Below are 24,803 nucleotides of genomic sequence, written 5' to 3' on the forward strand. Positions count from 1 at the left end.
TCTAAAAATTGTTTTGAAAGCTCTTTGGATTTCAGAACAATGAAGGATTATGGAGCTATACTCAAAGAGAAAGTTACTTCTTTTACATTAAATTTCCTTAACTGACAAAATATTCCTTTAAGAAGACACAGTTCTATTGCTGTACTCTTTGTTTTTAAAATTTTATAAATAACCTATTAATACTTATTGTTGGAAAAATGTTAAAAACTCCATCTGTAGACTTAAGGCAAAATCTTCCTAAATGACTTCCCTTCTAGAAGCTCCACAGATGCAGCCCAAGGCAGGGCAACACCTAGTCTGCACAAAGTCCTCTTGTGAGGTCCCCCACCTCCCCCTTCCTCCCTGATCCAGCCTTACCTTGATGCTTAGAGACAGGGAACAAGCAGGGTTAAGGACATCAAGATTTTTGCCAGCTGAGATAGCCGAGTGTCAGAGACGGGATGAGCGCTCAAATGTTCTGCATCTCAGCAGCCCTTGTGTTTTCTGTTGACACAACGGTTTCCACTGTCATGGGGATTATTCTTAATACCTTGTCAGCGGTCAGGGGTCACTGGTGGGTAGACATCGTTCACCTAAACCAAGGTAGACCGGGTCTCCCAGGTTGGTGGGGCCCAACCGACCCTCCCCTGGCTCCTGTCCCAGTTTAGCCTGGGCGTTTGGGAGCACTTTGCCAGATTTGCATAATGTCCCATCCTATCCCCCCAGCAGCTCGTCAAGTGGCCATTTCATTTGCTCTAAATTTACCATCATGTTCTTACAAATGTGTGTGATTTATCAACAGTGATCTGTCCCTCGAAAATCACAGTACGATCCTGCCATGATCATACTTGTGTCGCCATGACTCCCAAAAGAGAGTGCAAATAACTCCACGTACTGTCTGTCTTGAAACTGAATTCTAAGCAGCAGCACTCGGCACTCTTCTCCTCCTCCTCCTCCTGCTACGGCTGGCTTCTAGGGTTTCCAGCCTGTGTCTCCCCCATTCCAGAAACGCATCTTTTCAGGAATCGCGAAAGCCTTTCCCATTCAAGGGAGAACATTCCCAGACATCGTCTAGAAACCTTCCGGCGTAACATTCTGGAGGGGTAGTACAGAAAGCTCTCAGGGACAAGGAGGTGTCAGGAGAGACGTGGGTTTGTTTGACTGATTTGGTGTCCAGTGGCATCCGTTCATAAGCGACCAATGCCCATGACCAGCCAGGTCCTTCCAGACCCAGGCGTTGCATTCCTCTGGAAATACCCTCACGCTGTGCCCTCGGCAGTCAAGGAGACACTTCTCTGTTGTCAACGACTCTCTTTGAGGTGACTCACCTCCTTTTTATTTGTTGACTGTCTCCCTTCTCCCTATACCAGAAGCTCAGAGATGTCAAAAGTGGTCTTTTCTGCATCTCTGTTTTCCCAAGGCCTAACACCATTCTGGGGCCCTCCAGAAAGATTTGTGAATTAATGACAAAGGTGGCATCTCTTCCATTTCAAAGGAGAAAACATCTTTTGCCTGAGGAGCAGAAAAGCTGTGGCTGCTTTACTGTTCTTTTCCTCAGCAGTGAGGAGCAGGGGGACACCTGCCCCATCTGTCAACCCCAGGGACCATCTGTGGGACAAGGAGCAGCTCCCACGAAAGGGCTGTAAGCCAGAGGCGGACTCAGACGAGAACCAGGTTCCCGGAGGCTGGTCTCCCCGTCCCCATTTTAAAGTTCTGCATTTTTTCAACTGCCCAAAAGCTTCTCGGAAGGCCTCATTTTAATAAAGTCTGGAATGGGCAGCTTTTAAGGAGAGAAGCTAAAGGAAATCTATCAGAGAAAAAAGAACTGTCATGAAGAGGGATTTTGCAATAACTTGGGGTGTATTCAGAGGCATATAATTTCTCCCAGTCCAGCAACCCAGTGGGAATTTGTGGGGGGAGGGGGGAAGGGAGGAGAAGGAGCTCAGGCTTCCCTGGGGGCTCAAACGGTAAAGAATCTGCCTGTGATGCAGCAAACCCGGGTTCGATCCCTGGGTCAGGACGATCCCCTGGAGGAGGGCATGGCAGCCCACTCCAGTACTCTTGCCTGGAGAATCCCATGGACAGAGGAGCCTGGAGGGCTGCAGTCCATGGGGTTGCAAAGAGTCGGACACGACTGAGGAACTGAGTGACGCTTCCACTTTCATGAAGGAGCTTAAGGAAAGGCAAACACACACACACACAGGCAAAATACTGATGAGGGCATCACTAATAATTTGGGGAAACTATATTAAAGCATTCCTATTGAGAAATGGAATATTTCCTGCTCTATCAAGTAAACAAAGGATGTCACGGTCATCAGCGGTTACAGCCCTCCAACTTGAGCCGGTGAGCCCTGAGAAAACTCAGGAAAGAAAAGAATACCTGCTATTCAGCAGCCACCACAGTACAGCCCCTCCCTCTGGTGAGCCCTGAGGACACGCACGCAGGATGTGAACACTCGGGAAACTGTTCCCAGAGAGCTGCGGTGCACACCAAGGGGATGGTTTCAGTGAGCCCAGACTCCTGCAGCTTCCCATACACAGAAAAGCACTTCATTCCTTAACTGCACATATCTGGTTTCTAGGATTAGCAGTAATCTTTTGATGCCCCAACTACCTGCCCTTTGTTGCAACACTTCCATATATCTTAGCTTCCCTGGCCGCTTCCTCGGAGAAGTTTCTCAGAGCTCTCAGAAACACTGTCTCCCGGGCTGCAGTCTTCATTTTGCCCCACATGAAACTCAACTCACAATTTAATGTTCTGCAGTTTTTTTCAACACTTTATCTTGGAAAACCACTACCAAACCTGTCTTCAAAAATAGAAGCATCCGCAAGTAACTAAAGTAGCCGTTAAGTGCCATCGAAAAGCTGAATGCTTAATTGTCGTGAATAAGGGCACACTGAAGACTTTTTCCACAGTTACTATCACTTCTAACAACCACCACAGATATTCTTGTTAACGACTTGGCATACAACAGGGTCTGACACAGGATTAATAAGTGTTCCTTTTGAATATAAAGAATCATATTTTCTTTTTTAAATACCGTGCCCAATTTTAAGAAGTATGTGTGTATACACACATACGTATGTACATGCTATAAGCAGTACTAATGTTTAAGTTTACCGAATACAGTAAAAATACTGTTAAATACTACATATAATCATTTAAACTACAGTACATTTTAATAGATTTCACACCAGCCAACTCATATGTCATTTATGGGGTAGAGTTCTTTTTTGAAAGTTGGTGAGGAAATATTTTATTTGATGATGAAATGTTTTATTTGATGATAAAACATTTTGTCTAGTTGGTGATAAAATTATTTTATCATCGTTAACTTTCCTTATAAAATTGGAGGTATATTGCAACATGCAATAAATATTGTAGTAAAGAATATTTGGAAATAGTAACACTTCCAATGGAAAACCTGTTTGGAAAGCAACATCTTGTAACTCAATATATAATACTGAGACTTAAATGTTATACTTAACATTAAAATGGAGACTTAAAATGGACTTACATTATTTGGGGCTTAGCTAAATCTAACAGGAGATGGAAAAGTAGCCTACTTTAAATTAAATTAAATTAATTATTTTATTTCTCCCTCAAGGCAAAACATTCATATTTTAAACCACAAGCTTATCAAAGGACATTTACTAAATGTACCATGGATGGTATAAGAAGTGTTTTTAGCCTTAAAAATACTGTAACCCAAGAAATAATTCTAGACTGACTTAAGTGCTTCTTTGAAATGTGTAGGTAGAATATGAACTCAGGAAGCCTATTATAAATGACTCATGAGTCATATAATTTGGAACAAAACAGAACTCTCAACCAGCACCCATGGCCAAGTAAAGTAAACACGTCACTGCTCCCCACCTTCTAGACTAACACGGAATAGACTGCCTACTTCAAAGTACTGACTGAACACGCGTGTGCAGGGGTGTTTATTCTTTACCGTTTGAGTCCGTGAAAAAAAAGGAACTATCCATACCAGTCACTTATCAGTGAATTCCTTTTCTGAAGAGCCCATCTTTTTTTTTTTTTTTTTGGCTTGCCCCATGCAGCATGCAAGATCTTAGTTCCTGGACCAGGGACTGAACCTGGGCTGTGGCAGCGAAAGCCGAATCCTAACCACTGGACCACCAGGAACTCCCTTGCTTTCCTCCTCTACTGGGAAAGATTTTTGGGGGGCCACAGGTTCCTTGAGTGAAACTTTTCTTATAGCCAGCCTACAGGGTCACGTCACTATGCCACCTATACAGTTTTGCTCCCTGTCTCCAGGAACATACACCTGAGTGGAATCAACCCATGGAAAATTCCTGGTAAGGTTCAAAAGCTCCTCTCAAAGTAGGAAATTATTAACTGCTGCATTTCCCAGGCTAATTTTACAGACTAACCATAAAAAGGAAACTCTGGATGTGGACAGGTGTCCATGTTATTTTCTCACTGAAAACCCAAGTGTCTAGTAAATAATTCCAGCTACGAAGTAAAGACGAAAAGTGGCACTTTAAATTCAGATGATTCAAAAGTTTAGCTATTGCTCCTAGGAGTTAATCACTCAATGACATAGTTCCTTTCCTAAATAAACGCTGACTTTTTGACATCTGGGCTGGAGCTCATACACTTATGACTACGGCTTGGTTCCTGGAGCGAGTGGAGTCAGTTACACGAGAGGAGTCATCAGGCCACACCTCAGTGTGCTCACCACGAGGATGCTGAGAAAGGACTCTCAATAATGTCACAGATTCCATCTCTGCAAGGAATGCCATCAGAGGAAAAACGGTTCTTACACGGAAAACTGGCAGGGAAAGGTTGCAAAGTCTTACATTAAACACATCAGGTTTGATTACTCTGTGGGAACAACTTAGCACAGAGTAAACTAGGGGACAGGGCTTCCCTGGTGGCTCAGCGGTAGAGAATCCACCTGTCAGAGCAGGAGACCCAGGTTCCATCTCTGGGTTGAGAAGACCCTCTGGAGAAAGAAATGGCAACACATTCCAGTATTCTGGCCTGGAAAATTTCATGGACAGAGCAGCCTGCTGGGCTGCAGTCCGTGGGGTCACAGAGTCAGACACGACTGAAGTGACTGACACGTCGGAACAGAGCACAGCAGCAAGTTAGGGGACGGTGTAGAGAACAGATCCATCCACGGAAGAGCCCGGTTCACAGCCCAAACTTCCACAGGTTACCTGCTCCTGCTCATCACAGCTCAATTGCCTTTCAGATCTTAACGTTTCCCACTTTAGAGACTGAAATTCTTCACAATTTCCTGTGATTTGGAGATTTCTGAGTTTCCCAGCCAAATAAAACATTAACACAATCTTAAAACCATTTCCCTGATTTTTTCTGATTTCTAAAGATAATCATAAAGTTCACTAAAATTTTAAGAGGAGCCTCCATATAACTGCATGTTCACAGGGTCAACAAACTCCTTGAGACTGAAAACATTTCTGGAAAAAAAAAAGTTACCCAAATTGATGAAATTCTGAATAGACCAATATCAAGAAAGAAGTGAAGATGCTTATCAAAGAATTCTTTTAATAGGCTCTTTGTTTCTACTGGTGAATCTTACCCAATTCATACACACAAATTCTATAGTATAAAAACTGTTCCCAAATACAGAAGATAACTATTTATCTAGAAAGCAAATGTAAAACTCATGTTAAAATTACTATTATTGAAACTAGAAAAAAATGAAACAGACTGATTTATCTATTGCTAATGGAATCAACTTCAATTTCCATGAAGTTCAGTCCAGAGTATTAGGTTACATTGTGGGTTCTATCCCAGATGGCTGTGTTTACCCATACAAGTGCTGGTGGTCTTCGAAAGGGCAGCAGCCACTTAGGTTGATTATTAGTAGTAAGAACCAGTTCTGGGGTTCCAGCAGGTCGAGATCTGTCACCAAGCAGAGGCTCTGACCAACAGGGCTTTTTTCCTAGAAAAAAAGGCACAATCCCTAGACAGTTATATATATATATAACTGTATAATATATTATAATATATAATATAAACATATATTTATATATAATATATAATTATATAATCAATATATTATACATTATATTATACATTATAATATATAATTATATATTATATATTTAAATATATTATATAATGTATATAATTATATAATATAGTATGGTATATTATATATTATATATAATTATATATTAATATATGTATATAATAATTGTGTTATATATAATATATAATAGTATATAACATGCTGCTGCTAAGTCGCTTCAGTCGTGTCCGACTCTGTGTGACCCCATAAATGGCAGCCCACCAGGCTCTGCCATCCCTGGGATTCTCCAGGCAAGAACACTGGAGTGGGTTGCCATTTCCTTCTCCAATGCATGAAAGTGAAGTCGCTCAGTTGTGTCTGACTCCTAGCAACCCCATGGACTGCAGCCTATCAGGCGCCTCTGTCCATGGGATTTGCCAGGCAAGAGTACTGGAGTGGGTTGCCATTGCCTTCCCCAAATATATAACATATATAATTATATAATATTAGTACATTATATAAATATATTATTAATATTAAGACAATATAAATAATAAATTAATATTATATAATATACAATAATTATATTGTATATTAATATTGTTATAATTATATATAATATACAATATATAATATGTGTAATATATAGTATATAATAATATATGTGATATATATATATATTATTTATTTACTTGGCGGCACCAAGTCTCAGTTCTGGCACACAGGGTCTTCAATCTCTGTTGCCACATGCGGGCTCTTTAGCTGCAGTGTGTGGAGTCTAGTTCCCTGACCAGGATTCAAACAAGCTTCCCCTGCAGAAGCTTTGGAGTCTTAGCTACTGGACCCCCAGGCAAGTCCCTAAGACGGTTTTAGTCTCAGTATCAGCATCTCTATTTCAGGATGTCATATTTCGAGCAATTCTAAGAATGTGACATTGCAATCCTTTGCAGACTGCTCACGTGAATGAGAAAGTAATTCACGCAAGAAAGAAAACATTCCCTGGCACTCGGTGCTTTCACTGTCGTGACCTGGGTTCAGTCCCCTAAGATCCCACAAGCAACATTGTACAGACAAAAAAAAAAAACCAAAACAAAAAACTAATATTCCTTCTAATGGAAGAGCAAGGAAAACTCAGGGCATGTAAAAGCAAAGGAAAGTACAGAGAGGAATCTGCACAAAACGAAAACCTAAGGTTCGGACGTCTCTCCTGGCGGCAGGGGTCGGGCACTGCAGAACGTTTCAGGTAACAGGGATGAAGCAGGCCTGCGTGGGCACCTGGGCACCAGTCCTGCAGAGGTCCACCGCAGCTGGTACCTCTGAGGGGTACTCTTGTACCACAGAGTGGCCAGGTCCTCAGATGACCTGTCAGAGCAAAGCAGAAACAGCCCCAAGTTCCTGAATCAAGATATCAGATGAAGCAAGAACACACAAGTGGGAAGTCACGGTGTCTCATTGCAGGCTGTGGAGTCTGACCCGTGGGTTAACACCCCGCCCCCGCCGCCACTGGCCCCAGCTCCCTAAGGATGTCGTCTCACGGCGGAGGAAGGGCAGGCTCTGGGCAGGAAGGACTGGAGTCTGCTTTTACAGTCTGGCACACGGAGAAAGACTAATAAAGCTAATTATTTTTAAACAGCAAAACACTTAGGATATATACCTTCAGCTGAAGTGCCTGTCAGTGGTATTGCATTAATCATTCTGCAAATACTTGTTAAGGATCTTCGAGGTATAATATTGAAGGATCTTCAATATTCATTGAAAGACAAGAAACAATTGCTGTCCACAAGTGGAAGAGGGAGAAAAAGAATGAAAATACAACTTAGCCATAAAAAAAGAATGAAATTTTACCATCTGCAACAATATGGATAGACCTAGAGATTCTCATACTATGTGAAGTAAGTCAGACAAAGACAAATACTACATGATATCACTTATACATGGACTCTAAAGAACAAAACAAACTAGTGAACGTAACAAAAAAGGAACAGGCTCACAGATACATTGAGTAAACTGGTGGTTACGAGTCTTTCTCGATTCACAAAAATTAATTTAAGATGGTTCTTTGACCAAAGTGTACAGGTTAAAAATACAAAACGCCTAAATGAGAACACAGAAGTTTTACACAGGTCCTAATATTGTCAAATCCTTGGATCTTTATCCCGGGTATGGACTCCAAATACACTTCAAGCATTTTGTCACAACTAGTCAGATGAGCTCTCCAAAAAGGGCAATGCTGGCTCAGGTTTTGATGGGTGAAACCTATGAGTAGCTGCTGGACACCGACAAAGACCGCAGAGGCGGCTGCAGGTGTCACGGTGGTTGTCAAGGTGGGCTGAGCTCTGGCTCTGATGCCCTGGCTGTGGCGCTTGGGTGAGTTAGGTAATCTTCCTAAGCCTTATTGCTACCTGGTAAGGTGTGTGTGTGTTCGGCCAAACCTTGCAGCATGAGGGTACTTCCCTGATTCGGGGTCGAATCCGTGCCCCCTGCATTGGGAGCTCAGAGTCGCAACCACGGGACAGCCAGGAAAGTCCAAGCTGGTGAGTTTTTGAAGGTTAAAGTACATGAGAAAATCCATGCAAAGCTTTTAGAATAGTAGCTGTTATCAAACAATACTTGATACGAATATGTCAGTTATTATTGTTGTCATAGGACCTTTGGACAAAGATCTATCTCCGCCTCGTCCACCTCTCCCAGGCTGTACAAACACAGAGGAACACATGTGAACTACCAATAACACCAAAAATATATACATTTCCATTCACACACAACATCAGTGTTTTCAGGAAAAGAAGTGGTTGTTTTTATAGAGTTTTTAAGAGTAAATTCTTAAAATCGAATTTAAGAGGTGAGGGATACCGTCCATGTTTTATCGGGGAAAGGTTCACAATGGGAGGGGAGAGGGTATTGAAAGAAGGGGCTGGAACACGACAGTGGGGACCGTCCCTGGAGGTCCAGTGGCTGAGATGCCAAGCTTCCACTGCACGGGGTGTGGGTTCCAGCCCCAGTCGGGAACTAAGATCCCACAGGCTGAGCGGCGAGGCCAAGACAGTAAAACAAAATGCTAAAACAAACAAGTTTAAAAAAAGAACGAGTGTGAGCGATACACACAAATGATAAAGAATTCAGAAGGAGGAAAAGCAAGATGCTGAGGGGACTTGAAAAAACATCTTGTAAAAATTATTCCCTTAAATCCATGTGTTTAGCCCAGAGATAAGACAGGATGGTGTTTTTAAAGAAAAATTGGGTCTCTTTTATATACCTTTCCCCCTTCTCCCTTAGATGCAGAGCTATTGCCAGTGGGCAGAGCGGAATTTCAGTTCAATACAGCTGTCTCATAGTGAGAGCTGGCCCGTCGTGGGACACAGCTTCAGAAGCTAGTGAACCCTGGAGGCTTCCGAGTTCTTGGAGGCTTAAGGTGCTGCTGACAAAGGGATCTTGGGAATTGCTGGCTTGTTTGTTTCTACCTGGAGCACCATTACCACTTATACCCTTGAATGGAACACACTCTCCCTGGGCAACTTTTAATTTACTAATCTGTGAGCAGGGTTTTCCTGACATTTCATTCAGTTCAGTCACTCAGTTGTGTCTGACTCTTTGTGACCCCAGAGACTACAGCACACCAGGCCTCCCTGTCCATCACCAACTCCTGCAGCTTGCTCAGACTCATGTCCATCGAGTCAGTGATGCCACCCAACCATCTCATCCTCTGTCATCCCCTTCTCCTGCCTTCAGTCTTTCCCAGCATCAGGGTCTTTTCCAATGGGTCAGTTCTTTGCATCAGGTGGTCAAAGTATTGGAGCTTCAGCATCAGCATCAGTCCTTCCAATGAATATTCAGGACTGATTTCTTTTAGGATTCAATGGTTTGATCTTCCTGCAGTCCAAGGGACTCTTGAGAGTCTTCTCCAACACCACATTTCAATAAGTCTTTACAAAAAAGCTCTGCTCTGCTCATATCTGACTCTTTGAGACCCCATGGACTGTAGCCTGCCAGGCTCCTCTGTCCATGGAATTTTCCAGGCAAGAATACTGGAGTGGGTTGCCATTCCCTTCTCCAGGGGATCTTCTCGACTCAGGGATTGAATTTGCGTCTGCTGCTTCACAGGTGGATTCTTGACCGTCTGAGCCACCAGGAACGCCCTCCTGACATAGCCAGGTGTAGGCCAGTGTTCTGGTTTGGTGTCAGTCTCTCTGCTGACTTTCCTTCTCTGTGGATTCACACAGAGAAGGAACAGCCATTAGTTCAGCAGTAGCTGGAAGGGAAAACGCTCCCTAGTTTATCCCCAGGGAACAAGCATGAGAAGCTCTTCCACTGCTCAGAGGCCAGAATAACACAGAGGAAAAATCAAGAGAGATTCTCACCAGGCCATGCAGAGGGATGGCCCAGTGTGGTGCGGGCATGGATTGGATCGAAGGAAAAAAACAGGGAGCCCAAATGAATTTCCAGGCCTTCTGGACACAAGCGGTAGACAGAAAGGTATTTTATAATCTGTTACATTAATCTGGATTAAACACAGCATTGTCCTGATGAATCAGAGGAGACCCCTGAAAACGGTATCACATATGAGCTACCATTACAAACTGCAACAGAAGTGTATCTTTAAGGCAGATATTATATTGACTCGAATATTCAGACAGAACTCCATATAAAACATTCTGAGAAAGCTGTCTTTGGTGTTGAAAGCTCCCATATCTGGTTTCAGGCCAGAAGTGACTTTTTTCCTTGCATGACTTAACGATGAGGCATTCGGTCAGCCAGGGGCTACCTGCCTATGGAAAAGCGCCACGGGCCGCAGTGTACCTCCACGGTCTTCACATCTGCCCGACACTGCCTGCCCCTTCCTAGGACTTCCCAGCACGATGCCCACCGAGATTCCCGAAGTGGAACGCCTGGGGAGGGCCCCGAGGCTGACTGTGACCTTGTGTGCTGTGGTGGTAAGAGACCCACCACCCTAGAGAAACAGAAGGCACGGTTATTTATGGAGAGAGAGGGGCGGGGAGACAGGCAGCCATGGAGTCTGAAGGAGCAGCGGCGGGTCCGTGGCTGAGCCCTCCCGGGCAGGGAGCCAACAGAGACCCCTGGAGGTGCTTCTGGGGACAGAAGGGGGGTGATGGGGTGGCCCTGGGGGGCTCAGAGGTGGAGAACCCGCCGGTAATGCGGGAGATCCTGGTTCAATCCCGGGGTCAGGAACAGGCCCTGGAGAAGGATATGGCAACCCACTCCAGTATTCTTGCCTGAGAAATCCCATGCACAGTGGAACCTGGTGGGCTACAGTCCACGGGCCGCCAAGAGTCAGTCACGACTTAGCGAGTGTACGACACCAACAAAGAAGGGATGCGGGAGGCCCGGCCTCGACACCCTGAGCTTCCCGGAGAGAGAGCTCATGCTCGCTCAGAGCAGAGAGCTTCCTTGATGGGAACCAGGAGCCGACTCGAGCGGAACATACTGTGGCCCAACTTTTCTTTCAGAGTTAAGGTCAAGTGGGCCTTTGTGTTCCTGAAACAGGTGCATTTGCTTCCAACTCCCATGTGCTCAACACCCCAGTGGCTTCCGCACAGTGTAACCCTAGATTGCCCTCGAGCATCCACCCCCCACCCTCCCCGCCTATCATCTTAGCCTATTTTAATACTGCTTTCACACCACGCCTCACATCTGAGGTTCTCGTGTATGCCGGTCTATTCACCTGGGACCCTAGAACAGGACCTCGCAGAGGCAGGGGCTGTGCTTTGTTAGATGCTGCTCATCCTGATGCTAGAACGGTGCCTGGTCCAGAGGAAGAGCTCGAGAGATGGGGCTGAGTGGATTGGTGACCAATCGAGCGAGTGAATGCGTGCACTGAAGACGTGGGGTAGGACATGGTGGGATGTATAAAACAGAATATCAAGGAAATGGGAGAAAAGGGAAGCTGAGATTAGTTTGCTTGCAACCTGCAATCACCCACTATCTGCCAGGTCTGCCTGCCACTCCCAAGACACCCAGCCTGACCCCAGGGCTAAGCCCCAAACCTGACCTGTGAGATACCTGTGGGCCACGTGGTCAAGGGCACACAGAGGAAGTTCCCTGGGAATGTGACTGACGATCTTTGCTTCAGAAGGGCTGAGGATGACTGTGGTCACATCTGTGATTCAGCTGTAATCCAGCCTTGAAATGCTCAACCACAGAGGACATCCCTCATCTCTGGAGTGAAGGACAAAGTGAGGAAGAGTGTGGCGTTAAACACGGTCTGGGGTCTCACAGCTTGTTCACTTATGGATCTTATTTTTGGTTTTAGCATTTATTTATTTGGCTGCACCTGGTCTTTGTCGTGGCATAAAGGCTCTGGTTCCCTCATTAGGGATCGCAGCAGGGCCTCCTGCATGTGAAGTCTTAATCCCTGGACCACCAGGGAAGTCCTGCTTCTGGGTCTTTTAACACTTATCACCAGGGAGCCAAGGTTCAAAAAAGGTGTACAGTGATCTGAACAATGGGATCAGACAAGATTTATAAGATTTATAGAAAATCTTAATAACCAGAGAAAGTCAAAGATGAATCCAAGACTTGCAGCTGAATCCGAAACTTGGAGCTTCCACGCCTGGGAGGACAGGGGTTTCTATAAATCATGATGGGGGATTTAGGACAAGCTAACTCAGGGAATGAAGTTAAGCATAATTTGGGATTTGTTGAGCAGCACATAGCAGCAAGAGAGAACCCTCGGAGCCTGCAGTGGGCTGTGAGTAAGCCAGTGCAGAGAACCAAGCTAGAGACACAAGCTAGAACCTTACACAAAACCTGGACTATCTTTGTCCCCAGTCCCGGGAGATTTCGAGACTGACCGAACTGTCTTTGTTGTACTAACGAAATGACTCAAGTTGGGTCAACTAGAGAGCTTCAGGATGGGGCTGATTACCAGAAAGACCAACTGCTTGGAATTTGGGGCAGGCTCAACCCCCATGGTTCCATGGTAAAGAACCCACCTCCCAATGCAAAAGATGTGGATTCCATCCCTGGGTGGGGAAGATCTCCTGGAAAAGGAAATAGCAACCCATTCTAGTATTCTTGCCTGGGAAATCCCATGGACAGAAGAGCCTGGTGGGCTGCACAGTCCCTGGGGTCACAAAGAGCTGGGCACACATGCACAACGTCCAGAAAGGGGGGGGACTGGAGATGATTTAATCAACTGTGCCTACTTAATGGGACCCACCCCTCGAAAACCCTGGAGTTTTCCGGTTACTGAACACACTGATGTTCAGGAAGGGTGGCCCAGCCTGATTCCACAGGGAGAGGCACAGGGCTCCGTGCCCGGGACCCTCCTAGACTGGGCCCTGAGCGTCCCTTCCATTCGCATCCCTTCTAATAAAACTATAGGACGCCTTCCTGAGTTCCGTGTGTTATTCTAGGAAAAACCGGTCCATCACAAGCGTGGGCACCTGCGACTCTGGGCTGGTGTCGGGAGAGAGGGCAGGCTGGTGAGACTGAGCCTTTAACGCACAGGCTGTAACTCTCACTCCAGGCGGCTGGTGCCAGGGTGCACTGCAGGACACCCGCTTGGTGTGTGGACGGAGCACGCCCAAGCGAGTTGCCGAGAGTGAAATCCACAACAGCTGCGAAGGAGTTCAGCGATCTTTAGAAGCACGGCTCCAGATGGAGACATTACTGAATCTTGTATTTTCTCTCTCATCATCTGGAGCCACTAACAGAAAGTCTAAACGGCGTGATGGGGGAGGATCTTGCATACACCTTATCTAACAGATACGGCGCAGGACAGCCACCTTCACCCTCATACTCTTTTGAGGACAACCATGTAAGGGAAAATGTAACCTTTACACTTCAACATGTATAATGACAGGCTCTGAGGAAATATGGGAAAACTGATCTCTGCTTAATTCTTGGCATCTTTATTCCACTAATTCTAAGATGTCACTGATTTTTAAGACGAGTTTATAGCAGACTTTTGGTGGAGATGAGAAAGGAAGGTCACACTGACACATTAAATACAGAGATCCAGTGTAAGATGGCATCTATTCCAGAAAAGTAACATGTAAAAAATAAAAAAGTGTATCTTAGATTTGAGAAAACAAGGTTTAACACAGCAATAATTCAGATCGTCTGTGCTTCTCTTTAGCGTTCAGATGATTTGCCTTAGATGTGTTCAGTGTCATTACTTTTTCCTTAATCCATTCTCTGTTCTAAAATATTACTGTCTCAAAGTATAACAGTTTATAAAAAAACCAAACCATCTAGATTAAAGTGGCGGAGATAAGGGCCTACCTCATTCCATTATAAGCATTCTGACAATCAAAAAATACTTAAATTTGTCACATTAACTGAATTTTGGAAAACAATTCTTTCCCAATAACCTGTTAGTACCTTCTATGCTGATAGGAACTGGCTTCGTCTCATATGCACACGTAAGGTGCTGGCGACCCCCTCACCCTGAAGTCCTACCCTTCTACCTGGAGAAGATGATTCGGGAGACACCCTGAGGGCTTCTCCATTGCTACATCCTTCCCTACCTGCCCTCCAGATGGCTGGCCCAAAGGAGGCAGGCCGGTAAAACCCAGACTTCTATTAAAATCCCCTTATCACAAGGAAGTCACTGCTATGCCTTTCTGGCCTTGACATTTCTGATTTATCTATACTAAGTTAGTCAAGTGCCTCATGCAGGAAAGGGGCTGCTATTGAAATCAGATGGCTAATTATAATTACAATCTTACACAGTCCAAGAGACTAATGACAAAAACGCTTCAACCAAGATGTGTGGTCCTTACCCACACCAAAGCAATCTCTAGCTAAGCCTCATCTTCACTTGCCAAAAATCTTACTGCAAGTAAGGAGAGCCAGGAAACATGGCTTTCATTGGGGTAAGACTCATACGCTGAGATCCCTCTTCAGGGGATTTAAATGACCAACATACAAAAACAAACCCAGGCACACATTCAGAAGACAAGGAGTGCTGTGAGATCCGAAGGGCCATTTTTAGGTGACCTAGGACAACCCCGTAATAGATGCCTGACAGACAGCTTTTGGAGATGATGCTGATTAGCTCACAATAACTGACAGCATGGGAGTGGGTGTTACGTAAGGGGAAAGAGAACACTGTATTTACACACAGTGTAATTAAATTACTTACACTGACAAGGGAGCTTTCATGTTGGACTCTTAAATCACTCTGTAAACATCAATTATATATCAAGGTTCCGATAACTCGGCTCTGACATCTGCTTTGAGTCCTTTTGAAGGACAAGCCCTGTAACTTTGAAACAGAACTCTGATGCCTGGCTCTCCACTGCCCTCTTTCAAATGAATCAAGTTCGTTTTGTACTCACACTGCACAGGACTTGCAGTTTAATAAGTGATTTACAGTTTAGTATTGTACCACTAAAAAAAAAAATCATTCCTTTATTGCTGTTTTAATTATCTAAAAAGTTCTATGAGACAAAGAAGGAAATTTTCAACAGAAACTGGCAAGGGAGGTGCCACCTGATGCATCTAATGTCGGTAATTGGAACAGCCTGCAAAGCAATGTGTACCACCCCGAATTCTAAGGACAAGTGAGGTGAGTTGCACAGTTACTACTAGTTCTATATACAACCAGGTCCAGCCTGCTAGACCGCTTCAGCTGCATCTCTAGGTTATCAAAGCCACCCCTGGAGAAGGAAGGATGTGTCAGGCTGTAGAAAGCATTGAGAGGCTGATTTATAAGACAATCACAGCCTCATCTTGGGACTTCCCTGGCAGTCCACTGGTTAAGCCTCTGCGCTTCACTGCAGGAGACACGGGCTCCATCCCTGATCAGGGAATAAAAATTAAAAAAAAAAGCAAAACAACTCTCATCTTGTCACACTATCATGTATGTTTTAACCCAAGCAACTGAAAATAGATTCTCTTTTTCAGATGAGTTGCTTGTATTAATAGTTTTTTGTGTTTTTTTTTCTTTTTATTACATCTCTGGAAATTTCTCTGCAGCATCAAGAATTAAGTATTCTTTACGCGACTCGGGATCACACTCCGTCCTTCTGGCTGACTTCAGAACACTGGCTGGTGTTGACGGCGAGGACCAGGCACCAGGAAACCATGTGCTAACTGGCCGCTCCATCCCTCTTTCCTCTTCAGCGTCTGCCAGGTGGAGCCCCAGCACGTCTGGCTCTCCGTCGCATCCTGCCTGGTATCTCTGTCTGGCAAACAACCACGCTGGGCTTCCAGAACAGGCACCGACGATAAGTAATTCTCAGCCCGCTCTGCCAAAAGTGTTTTTGGCCGACGGACCGAGGAAGACCATTGTTGTCGCTGGCGGTTATCTCTCGCCGACTGCGCTTGGCAGATGTGCAAACCCATCTCTCTGGTGGGGGGATGAGTCAACACACCGATAAACAAGACGCATGGAGGAAATGGCAACCAGTCTTGAAAACAGAAAAAAAAAAAAAAAGAAACACGTGGAGGTTTACTGGATGCCAAGACGTTTGTCCTCCATGGCTCGCCCCTGCTTTATCTCACTTCCCAGCCTTCCTATCAAAGAAAGGGGAAGTTCAGCGTTTATCAAGTGTGAATCGGCTATGATGTTTGTGTGTAACTTACATAGCATGGAAAGTATTTTGGGGGGTTGCGGGTGCTGTTTTCTTTCATTGTGAATCTGTATCTCCATCCTTCATCTCCCCTTTGGTCAGACCCCGTGTTCTTAGAAGCACTAAGTCTGTCAAGATGTTGACTGTCTTCTGAACGGCGGGCACGCACGCTCAGTTGCTCAGTCGTGTCCGACTCTGCGACCCCATGGACGGTAGCCCGCCAAGCTCCTCTGTCCATGGGATTTCCCAGGCAAGAATACTGCAGTGGATATCCATGTCCTCCTCCAGGGGACCTTCCCCACCCAGGGGTGGAACCTGAGTCTCCTGCATCTCCTGCCTTGGCAGGCAGATTCTTTACCGCTGAGCTCCCAGGGAAGCCCCTCCAGAACAGATCCCCCTGTAATCAGGGAAACCATCCTGAATGTGGCGGTAGAAGTGCCTGTAGAGAGAGAAAGGCAAGCCTTCTCCTAAAGCAGGCGGGCACGGGCACCTGCTGCAGACAAGGCTCCGTCCCTGAGCAGAAGTACAGGGCGGAATGGTGGGCGGGGTGCGTCGTGTGTACCCTGCACACACGGCAAGACGCTGGGCCCAGTCATGGGCTGCAGGGACCAGCACCTCTTGGCACCTGTGCAGGTCACACACAGCGGGGTCAAACACAGGCTTTGCTGATTTAGCAGGAACCCCCTGGGCGGGCCCAAGGGAGATGAGTGCTCAGCCCTGAAGGTGTGGGTCACAGTGAGGACAGGCAGGGGGACGAAACCTGCTCCCGTCCCAGGAACACCTTCCCTGCAGAGGTCCAGGTCGGACAGTTCTGCGTCACGTGGGCCTGGGATCACAGGAGAGATGGAACTTCCCTGGGTGACTCAGGAACGCCTCGTGTTGCCCTGCAGCACACGAGGGTGACCAAACTGCTCAGTGAGACTCTCGAGCGAGGAGGGACCATCTGGGGCACCTGGACTCCTTTCTCCCCATATTACAGAGGTAGGAAATGACCCCACGCAGGGCAACTCATCCGAGATCACACAGCCAGCTACTGGCGTGAGCAGCATTTTAGGTCAGTTATCACACTTCCCAGAGCTCCAAGTTCTTCCTTCCATAGCTCTCTGGCTTGCTGTTTGAAAGCATCTACATTTGAGCTGGAATTTCAAGTATGCTGATACTAGGACGGAAACGAGGTTAGAGCACTTGACCAGATAGGACATTCCAATCGTTATGCAGAACTTAAAAAAAAAAGGGCAGGCATGAGTCAACTGGGTGAAGAATCTGACGGACTGCTGTGATGACAACGATGAAGAAAGCACAAGGGCTGGACCACAGGTGCCACCCAGCTCAACAGGGATGCAGACGGCGAATGCTGCTGTCTGCAAAACCAACTACCCTGAGCTTTAGTTCCCAAAGCAATTTCACACACTGGATCACAGTGATGGTAAAACAGCGCAGGAGTCACGGCAGGGAGGGACTGGGCTTGGTCACATCCTTCGGTCAGTGTGGTGGTTAAAAGCAGGTTCAGGTGAAAAGGAATGGCAGGAAGGGAGGAGGGTCGGTCATCCTACAAAATACATTCAATGAGAAGTTAAAGTCTGGTGGAAACTGGACACTTTTTTTCTGGATTCATAGATTTTATAAATCTCGTTCAGTCGCTAAGTCATATCTGACTCTTTGCGACCCCATGGAGTGAAGCATGCCAGGCTTCCCTGTCCTTCACTATCGCCCTGAGTTTGCTCAAACTCATGTCCATTGAGTCAGTGATGCCATCCAACCATCTCATCCTCTGTCGCCCCCTTCTCCTCCCACCTGCAATCTTTCCCAGCATCAGGGTCTTTTCCAGTGAGTTCGCTCTTCACATCAGGTGGCCAAAATATTGGGAAGCTTCAGCATCAGTCCTTCCAGTGAATATACAGGTTCAAATGTAGGCTACCATTTATTCTGTACAGTATTCAAATTAGTCACAGATGAGTCTGCAGTGTTTTTGTATTAGTTGTTGCCTAAGTCCAAAACTTGGAGAAGGCAATGGCACCCCACTCCAGTAATCTTGCCTGGAAAATCCCATGGACAGAGGAGCCTGGTAGGCTGCAGTCCATGGGGTCGCTAAGAGCTGGATATGACTGAGCATCTTTCATTTTCACTTTCATGCACTGGAGAAGGAAATGGCAACCCACTCCAGTGTTCTTGCCTGGAGAATCCCAGGGATGGGGGAGCCTGGTGGGCTGCCGTCTATGGGGTCGCACAGAGTCAGACATGACTGAAGCGACTTAGCAGCAAGTCCAAAACATGATTATTTACACTGTGTGTATCTGTAACTTTACTTCTCTGCTAGGAAAGATACCTGCTGGGATACTGGGGTTTTAATGAGAGGCTCCTGGGAGGTTAAGTTACCAGCATCCTTTCTGAGCCATGTTCGTTTGTTCGTCCACATACCAAACCACTCACTGGAGAAGCACTTACTAAAATTTATGCTAGGAACGAAGGAAACAGATAAAAAGACAGGGTTCCTGATGCCAAGAAGTTGCTTGGCTTACTGATGGAATTTCCCAGTACCCCATGTTGCTCTTGGCCATGCAAACCTAAGATTTTTAGATTTTTGCTCGAGGTTTTTCCACTTAGAAAAAGAGGCCTCCCTACTGTTCACTGAGGTTGCCATTCAGGTAGGAGGTAGGGGCTCAGGCCCCATGACAGCGCCTGAGTCACAGCTGCAGGCGCTGGTGGTAACAAGACTGCACTCCTTTCCCTGAAACAGCGTGAAACCATTTCTTACTGTTGCTCTTAAATCTCCATGGCAATGCTTTGCCCAGGAAGGGAGAAAAGAGCTGCATCACTTCTGTATGTGCTGGGACACTAATGTCATGATGGGCTGGGATGTAAAGGACTGAAGCTGGGTGGCGTCAGTGTTTACAAGTCAGCGACAGTCAGACCCTATCAGACACCCTCGGTCATACCAGCCCACTGCCGGTGGCTGCCGCTACAGGACCGCTCACATACCTCAAGCACCGCAGAAAGTTCTACTAGACGATGCTAGAAATGGACTGGGTTTCCTAAAATGGTGGAAAAGTGGGGGTTGTACGTGGTGCCCGTAGGCTTGGCTAGCAAAAGAGGAATCATAATTAAATATAATGAGAGAACTTATTTTAAAGGCTCAGCTGGAACTTCCTAGCATGTAATTAAGCCAAACAACAATGACGGAAGCAAGTTTCTCCTGGCTCTGGGTATCTGGACGACCAACTGTTTTGGATCTTGTCTGTAGGACAGACGAGATGCCACGCCCCTGTGCTCAGCCACCAGACGGGCCCGGGATCATAACTGTGTAGACGCCATCCAGCTGCTGGCCGATGGCAAAGGCCCCGCAAGGCACAGCACTGAGGACGCAGGCGGCAGGACTCCCCTGGGGGTGGAGTGTGAAGAGGCCGAGCCTCCACCACAGGGGACCTGGGTTCAGTCCCTCACCGGAGAACCAGGGTCCCCCAAGCCACTCAGTGTGCACCCCCTCTCCTGCAAAAGAAAGAAAGGAAGCACGTTGATTCTGCACATTGAACAGATAATCCCGCCGGCCTGCTACTGGATTCCGAAAGAGGGGAGAAATTCCTTTAACAAGAGAGTCATCTTATACACGTGACCAGACACTTCAAAGGCTTGCCCTTGACCTGATCACACGGCAGGGACAGAACAGAGTCCTTCTGCAGTGGAGTCTGTTACAGTGCAACTCAGCTTGCTCAGCTTGACATCATATTCTATTTTACACCCCGTTCACTTACTCAAATTCCAGTCAACCCGATACACATCACTCTTGGTCTTAAAACATAAGAGAGAGGTACGTGGGTGCAGTCTTTCTTGGGTTGTGTGGATGTATGAGACCCGTAAAGATGTCAAATTGGTTAATGAGGGCTTAATGAGACTGGCCGGCGCTAGTTTGTGTCCTGTCTACCCCCTGGTGGAGGGATTCATTGCTAGTTGGAGCCAAAGAAGGAAGGGGAGAGAGAGAAAGAAAGAAAGGAAAAAAAAAGCATGAATTATTTCCTGAGTATCTATTCAGTCGCTCGCTCAATAATCTGGGGTGTGTTGTTTAGAGGAGCCAGCCTGCTCCGCGGGAGGGGAGCTGAATCCTGGTCTTCCCCTTTGAGCTTGTTCTTTGCCGGGAACTGTGGCAGCAGTACAGAAGCAGGAGAGCCATCCCACCAAGAGGCCTCATTCTGAACTGAAGGAGCCATCACTCTGGGTGCAAGGAAAAAAAAAAAAAAAATATATATATATATATATATATATATATATATATAGTGAAGAGCTTTGCTTCTGGCAGGTCCGCAGTCCTTCCCTTGGCTGCGGATAATATCTAATGATTCAGAGGAAGTACTGTCCATTCTTCAAAGAGAACACAGGCAATTGTGTAATGTTATTCCGCGGCACTGGAAGAAGCCAAAAACGAAGGGAGGCTGGGGAGAGTCCTTCCTTCCCAGCGACCAGCTCACATCCTGCACCAGCAGGTTTGATTACCCTTATCTCTTCTTGCATAACGACAAGTGTTATGACTGCACAGAAGCGACTGGTCTTCCAAAAAAGAGAAAAAAAAATCCAGCCACACTATTTGCCTCCAGGACTGCCTGTGGCGGTAAATTCCTTAGGCTGGCCACACACTGTGTGAAAAGCTGTTTCTTTTGATTTATTCGTTTACCGGCTCTTAACTCCATCAGGCGCCCGCTCCCCGTGTTCTTACATTAGGGAACGAGGCAAAAAGAAAAGTCGGTTCGACTCACAGGCACAGAGGGCGGGTTTGGGGTCGCCAAGGGAGAGGGGGCTGGGGGAGGGGGGAACTGGGGGTTTGGGGGGAGCAGAGGGAAAGTGTTACGAGCAGGATGGACAAACAACAGGTCCTACTGCACAGCCCAGGGAGCGACACCCAGCACCCTGCGGTAAGCGACGACGGGGAAGAATGTGTGAACTTTCACACATATGCATACGTAACTGAATCACTTCGCTATACAGCAGAAATTAATACGTGTCAGCCCCACTATACATCCATAAAATAAATGAAAAAGGCTGTTCATTTTGCAACGTCTCTTTCATTTAGGCGGATTTCATGTAATCTAAATATTCTTTCATCTCTGTTTCTCATACTCCCTACTGATTTAAAAAATTAATTTGTTTTAAAAACTAGCTTTAAAAAACTGAATACTATTAAGGACCCAGTTAGAATCATTCGGGTACCACAACACACAGAAAAAGTAAGCATCTTCCCCTGCCCCCTCCAGAGGACCTGTGTCTCCCAGCCCCCACCTCCAAGCCAGTCGTCATTACCAGCTGCTGGTGTAAACTCCAGAGACAGCCAAACCCACATGTGTGTGCATTTCCTCCTTTTAAAATGCATTTTCACATTTTAGTATATTCTGGAGATCATTCCATTTGGTCATCAATAAGGCTGCTCAATCCTTTTTCATGGCTGCATTATATTCTGGTGTGAAGACGTGATAATTTATGTAACCAGTTCCAGGTATTTATACTGACAGGTTTTTGTTTCCAGTTGCTCAGTCATACATGTAAGACTCCAACAAAGACCTCTGTGTACATGTCTTCACACCCAACACAAGTACGTGCACTTTAAAAGCTGATAGGTATTTCCAGATTGCCCTCCAAAGAAATAACATCAATTTCTACTGTCATGAACTGCTCCCACTTCCTTGCCAACACAGTCTAATAACAGTCAATCTTCCACCAAGTGGCAGCTCTACCTGAAAAACGACACAAAGTATAGGGACCCTCAGACAAAAACAGTTCCTAACACTGAGCTTCTATCCTGGCTCCTGTGAAACCAGGCCGCCGCATAAGCCCCGAAACCTAACAGAGCGAAGCAAACAGGATGAGCAAAGCAGGACAGGATATACAGTCAAGCCAGCCAGCGCCGCGTGGAGGCTCCTGGTTGGGGGCCGCCAAGTCTGTGAACCGCTCGCCTGTGCTGCTAACTGTCGGTGTGTGTGCTGTTAGCAGGTGGGGGTGTGAGAAGAATCCAGGGTTTTCATCAGGCTCTCAATGCGATCTGTGACTTCTGCCAAAAAAGCTAAGAATCACTGACTTAGGATAATAAAAAAAGAGAGAGAAAATTAAATTTGTATAAAAATTCAAGTGCCTGGCTTAACAGCTTAACATAAACTAAGTAACACTGCAAACCTAAACTCTTAATACACAAATATTGAAATCATGCTAGAGCACGGATTCTCAAATTCTGAACTCAAAAAATTTTCTAAAACAAAGGCTGTGGACCAGTGCGGTGTTGCTGAAGTTCCATTATCTCAAGTAGGGATGCTAACAAACAAAACAAAAGAACCGTGTTCTGTCATCATTTCGTAAGACTGTCTGAACACCAAAAAAGGAAGGATGTGACCTGGGAGCAACAGGCAGGGCTTTACATTGGGTAAGTCTAACTCTGTCTGAGGGGCCCCTCACTATCTTACTTCACCACCAACCCAAGAGCTGAATGACAGCGAGGAAACCCCATCATGCATTATCGCCACCTGCGGACGGGCCCTGGGAACGACTGCTGTCAGGGACCTGCTCTCACTACATTCATGAAAGTCTTGCTTTTGGTCTGTGAGGCCGAACGAGGCAGAGGAAAAAGCTCCAGATTCTGAGTCTTGGATTTCCCGTTAGTTAATTTCAGCTGAGTTACTTAAAGCCTCTTTGAACCTCAGCTCTTACATCAGATGAGAATACTAACACCTGTCCACCTCACAGGACAGGCTCAGATAGATAAATATGTGAATAGGTAAGCAAGGTTTTTTTTTTTTTTTTTGTAAAATATAATTTGATACAGCATGCAAAGTTGACCCAGCTAAGGAGGAGGAGGTCAGGCCCAACCCCACCCCTCTTTGGGGATCACATATTCTTAATCATTATGATACAGTCTTTCCTAACATTTATTACCACTGTTACTACACCTCTTACAAGTCTTCATCCCAGCCACTGGCTAAACATACAACAGTTATTAATAATTTGCAAGACTTGGGCTCCTTTAATATGTTAGCAACAGCTATGCCTCGAGATGAGAGCTCTTAGTTTAATTAACAAAGGATTTGCTCAGGAAATACTCAGCCTGATTACTTTTTATCTTCAGATATTAACCTTTGCAGATGATCTTAAGACCTATGAGGTGAACCCACTTGGCTATATTGCTAAGGAAGAAGGTTGGGCATTACTGTATTCAAACTGGACATACCTGGTGAAAACGTAAAAAATGGGGAAAAGGATGTAACGTTGGAAATGTCAAGTCTTTTGAACAGTGTAGTCCATTTACTAAATTGTAGATTATAGGCTGGCATTAAACCAGTATGTGAGGCTTGCTGAAGACAAAAAAATCACACCCTAATGGACTCTCTGGTACACTGCACTTTCCTCATTCATTCAGTTTTGTGATTTACGTACAAGAGAACACTGCGGACTTTTTCTGTTAATCAAGACAGAATCATCTCTAGTTAAAGTTGACCGTGGCTTTGGTAGGTGAGGGAGGTCAGGGAGGGGAGGGAGGTCAGGGAAAGGAGGGAGGTCAGGGAGGGGAGGGAGGTCAGGGGTCCCTCGAGGGGCAGCCATGGCTGGGGCATCGGCAGTGGGACAGGGTCCCCCAGCAGAGATGGTGGCACCGGGAGCCCCCCAGTGCTGCCAACCGTGCACGGTGCGGACCTGTGCCAGATCCCCCCTGTGCCCCCCATGGTGCCGAGCCCACTCTCTCCCCGTCCTCGAGCTCCCTGGCATTTGGGGGCCCCTGTGGCCCCCAGACTCCACCCTCTGCCCGGCGGCTGATGGCCCTCAGCCTCGGCTTCCAGCAGACTTTCCCTATCGCCCCCCTCCTTCACCAGCCCAACCCACGCTCAGGCAGGAGGGGGCTTCGCCTCTCTTCAGCAGACATGTTGCTTGCACTGATTCTGTCTGGATTTCCTATCTGCTCCCTCTGCAAGGGACAGGCTTTAGAGACAGACAAGGTGTATGTGTGCATCTCACTCCAATTCTCTCTATATGAATTTTTAAAACATGTATGCAGTGGATACCGTATGTCAGAAACGGCTAAGTTCTTGGTCTCATTAGTTTACTCATCACACTAAATCTATGAGGCGGCTATTATTATTTCCCCCCGTTTACAGGTGGAAAAAAAAAAACAACTGAAGTTCAAAGACATTACGTACAGTCAGTCGTTTAGAGGAGAGGGGATACAAATTCCAAACTTCCAGGAATTCAGAGCCAGTAAGCTTAACCACCATTTATTAGCAACACTAACCTAGTTGCAGGAGCTTGAGCAAGCT

General features: G+C 46.0%; 1 protein-coding gene across 1 annotated transcript in view; it reads right to left on the minus strand.

Annotated features, from left to right (window-relative positions):
• Nucleotides 1–5,762: 5,762 nt before the first annotated feature.
• The window catches only part of BLOC1S5 (biogenesis of lysosomal organelles complex 1 subunit 5), a 62,288-nt gene continuing 43,247 nt past the window's right edge, over nt 5,763–24,803 (minus strand). The window contains exon 5 of the mRNA XM_052648891.1: nt 5,763–5,920. Within this exon, the coding sequence (XP_052504851.1) occupies nt 5,783–5,920 (138 nt within the window). The 3' untranslated portion in view covers nt 5,763–5,782. The remainder of the gene's footprint in view (nt 5,921–24,803) is intronic.

Source organism: Budorcas taxicolor, chromosome 11 (genome assembly GCF_023091745.1).
Source record: "Budorcas taxicolor isolate Tak-1 chromosome 11, Takin1.1, whole genome shotgun sequence".
Lineage (NCBI taxonomy): Eukaryota > Metazoa > Chordata > Mammalia > Artiodactyla > Bovidae > Budorcas > Budorcas taxicolor.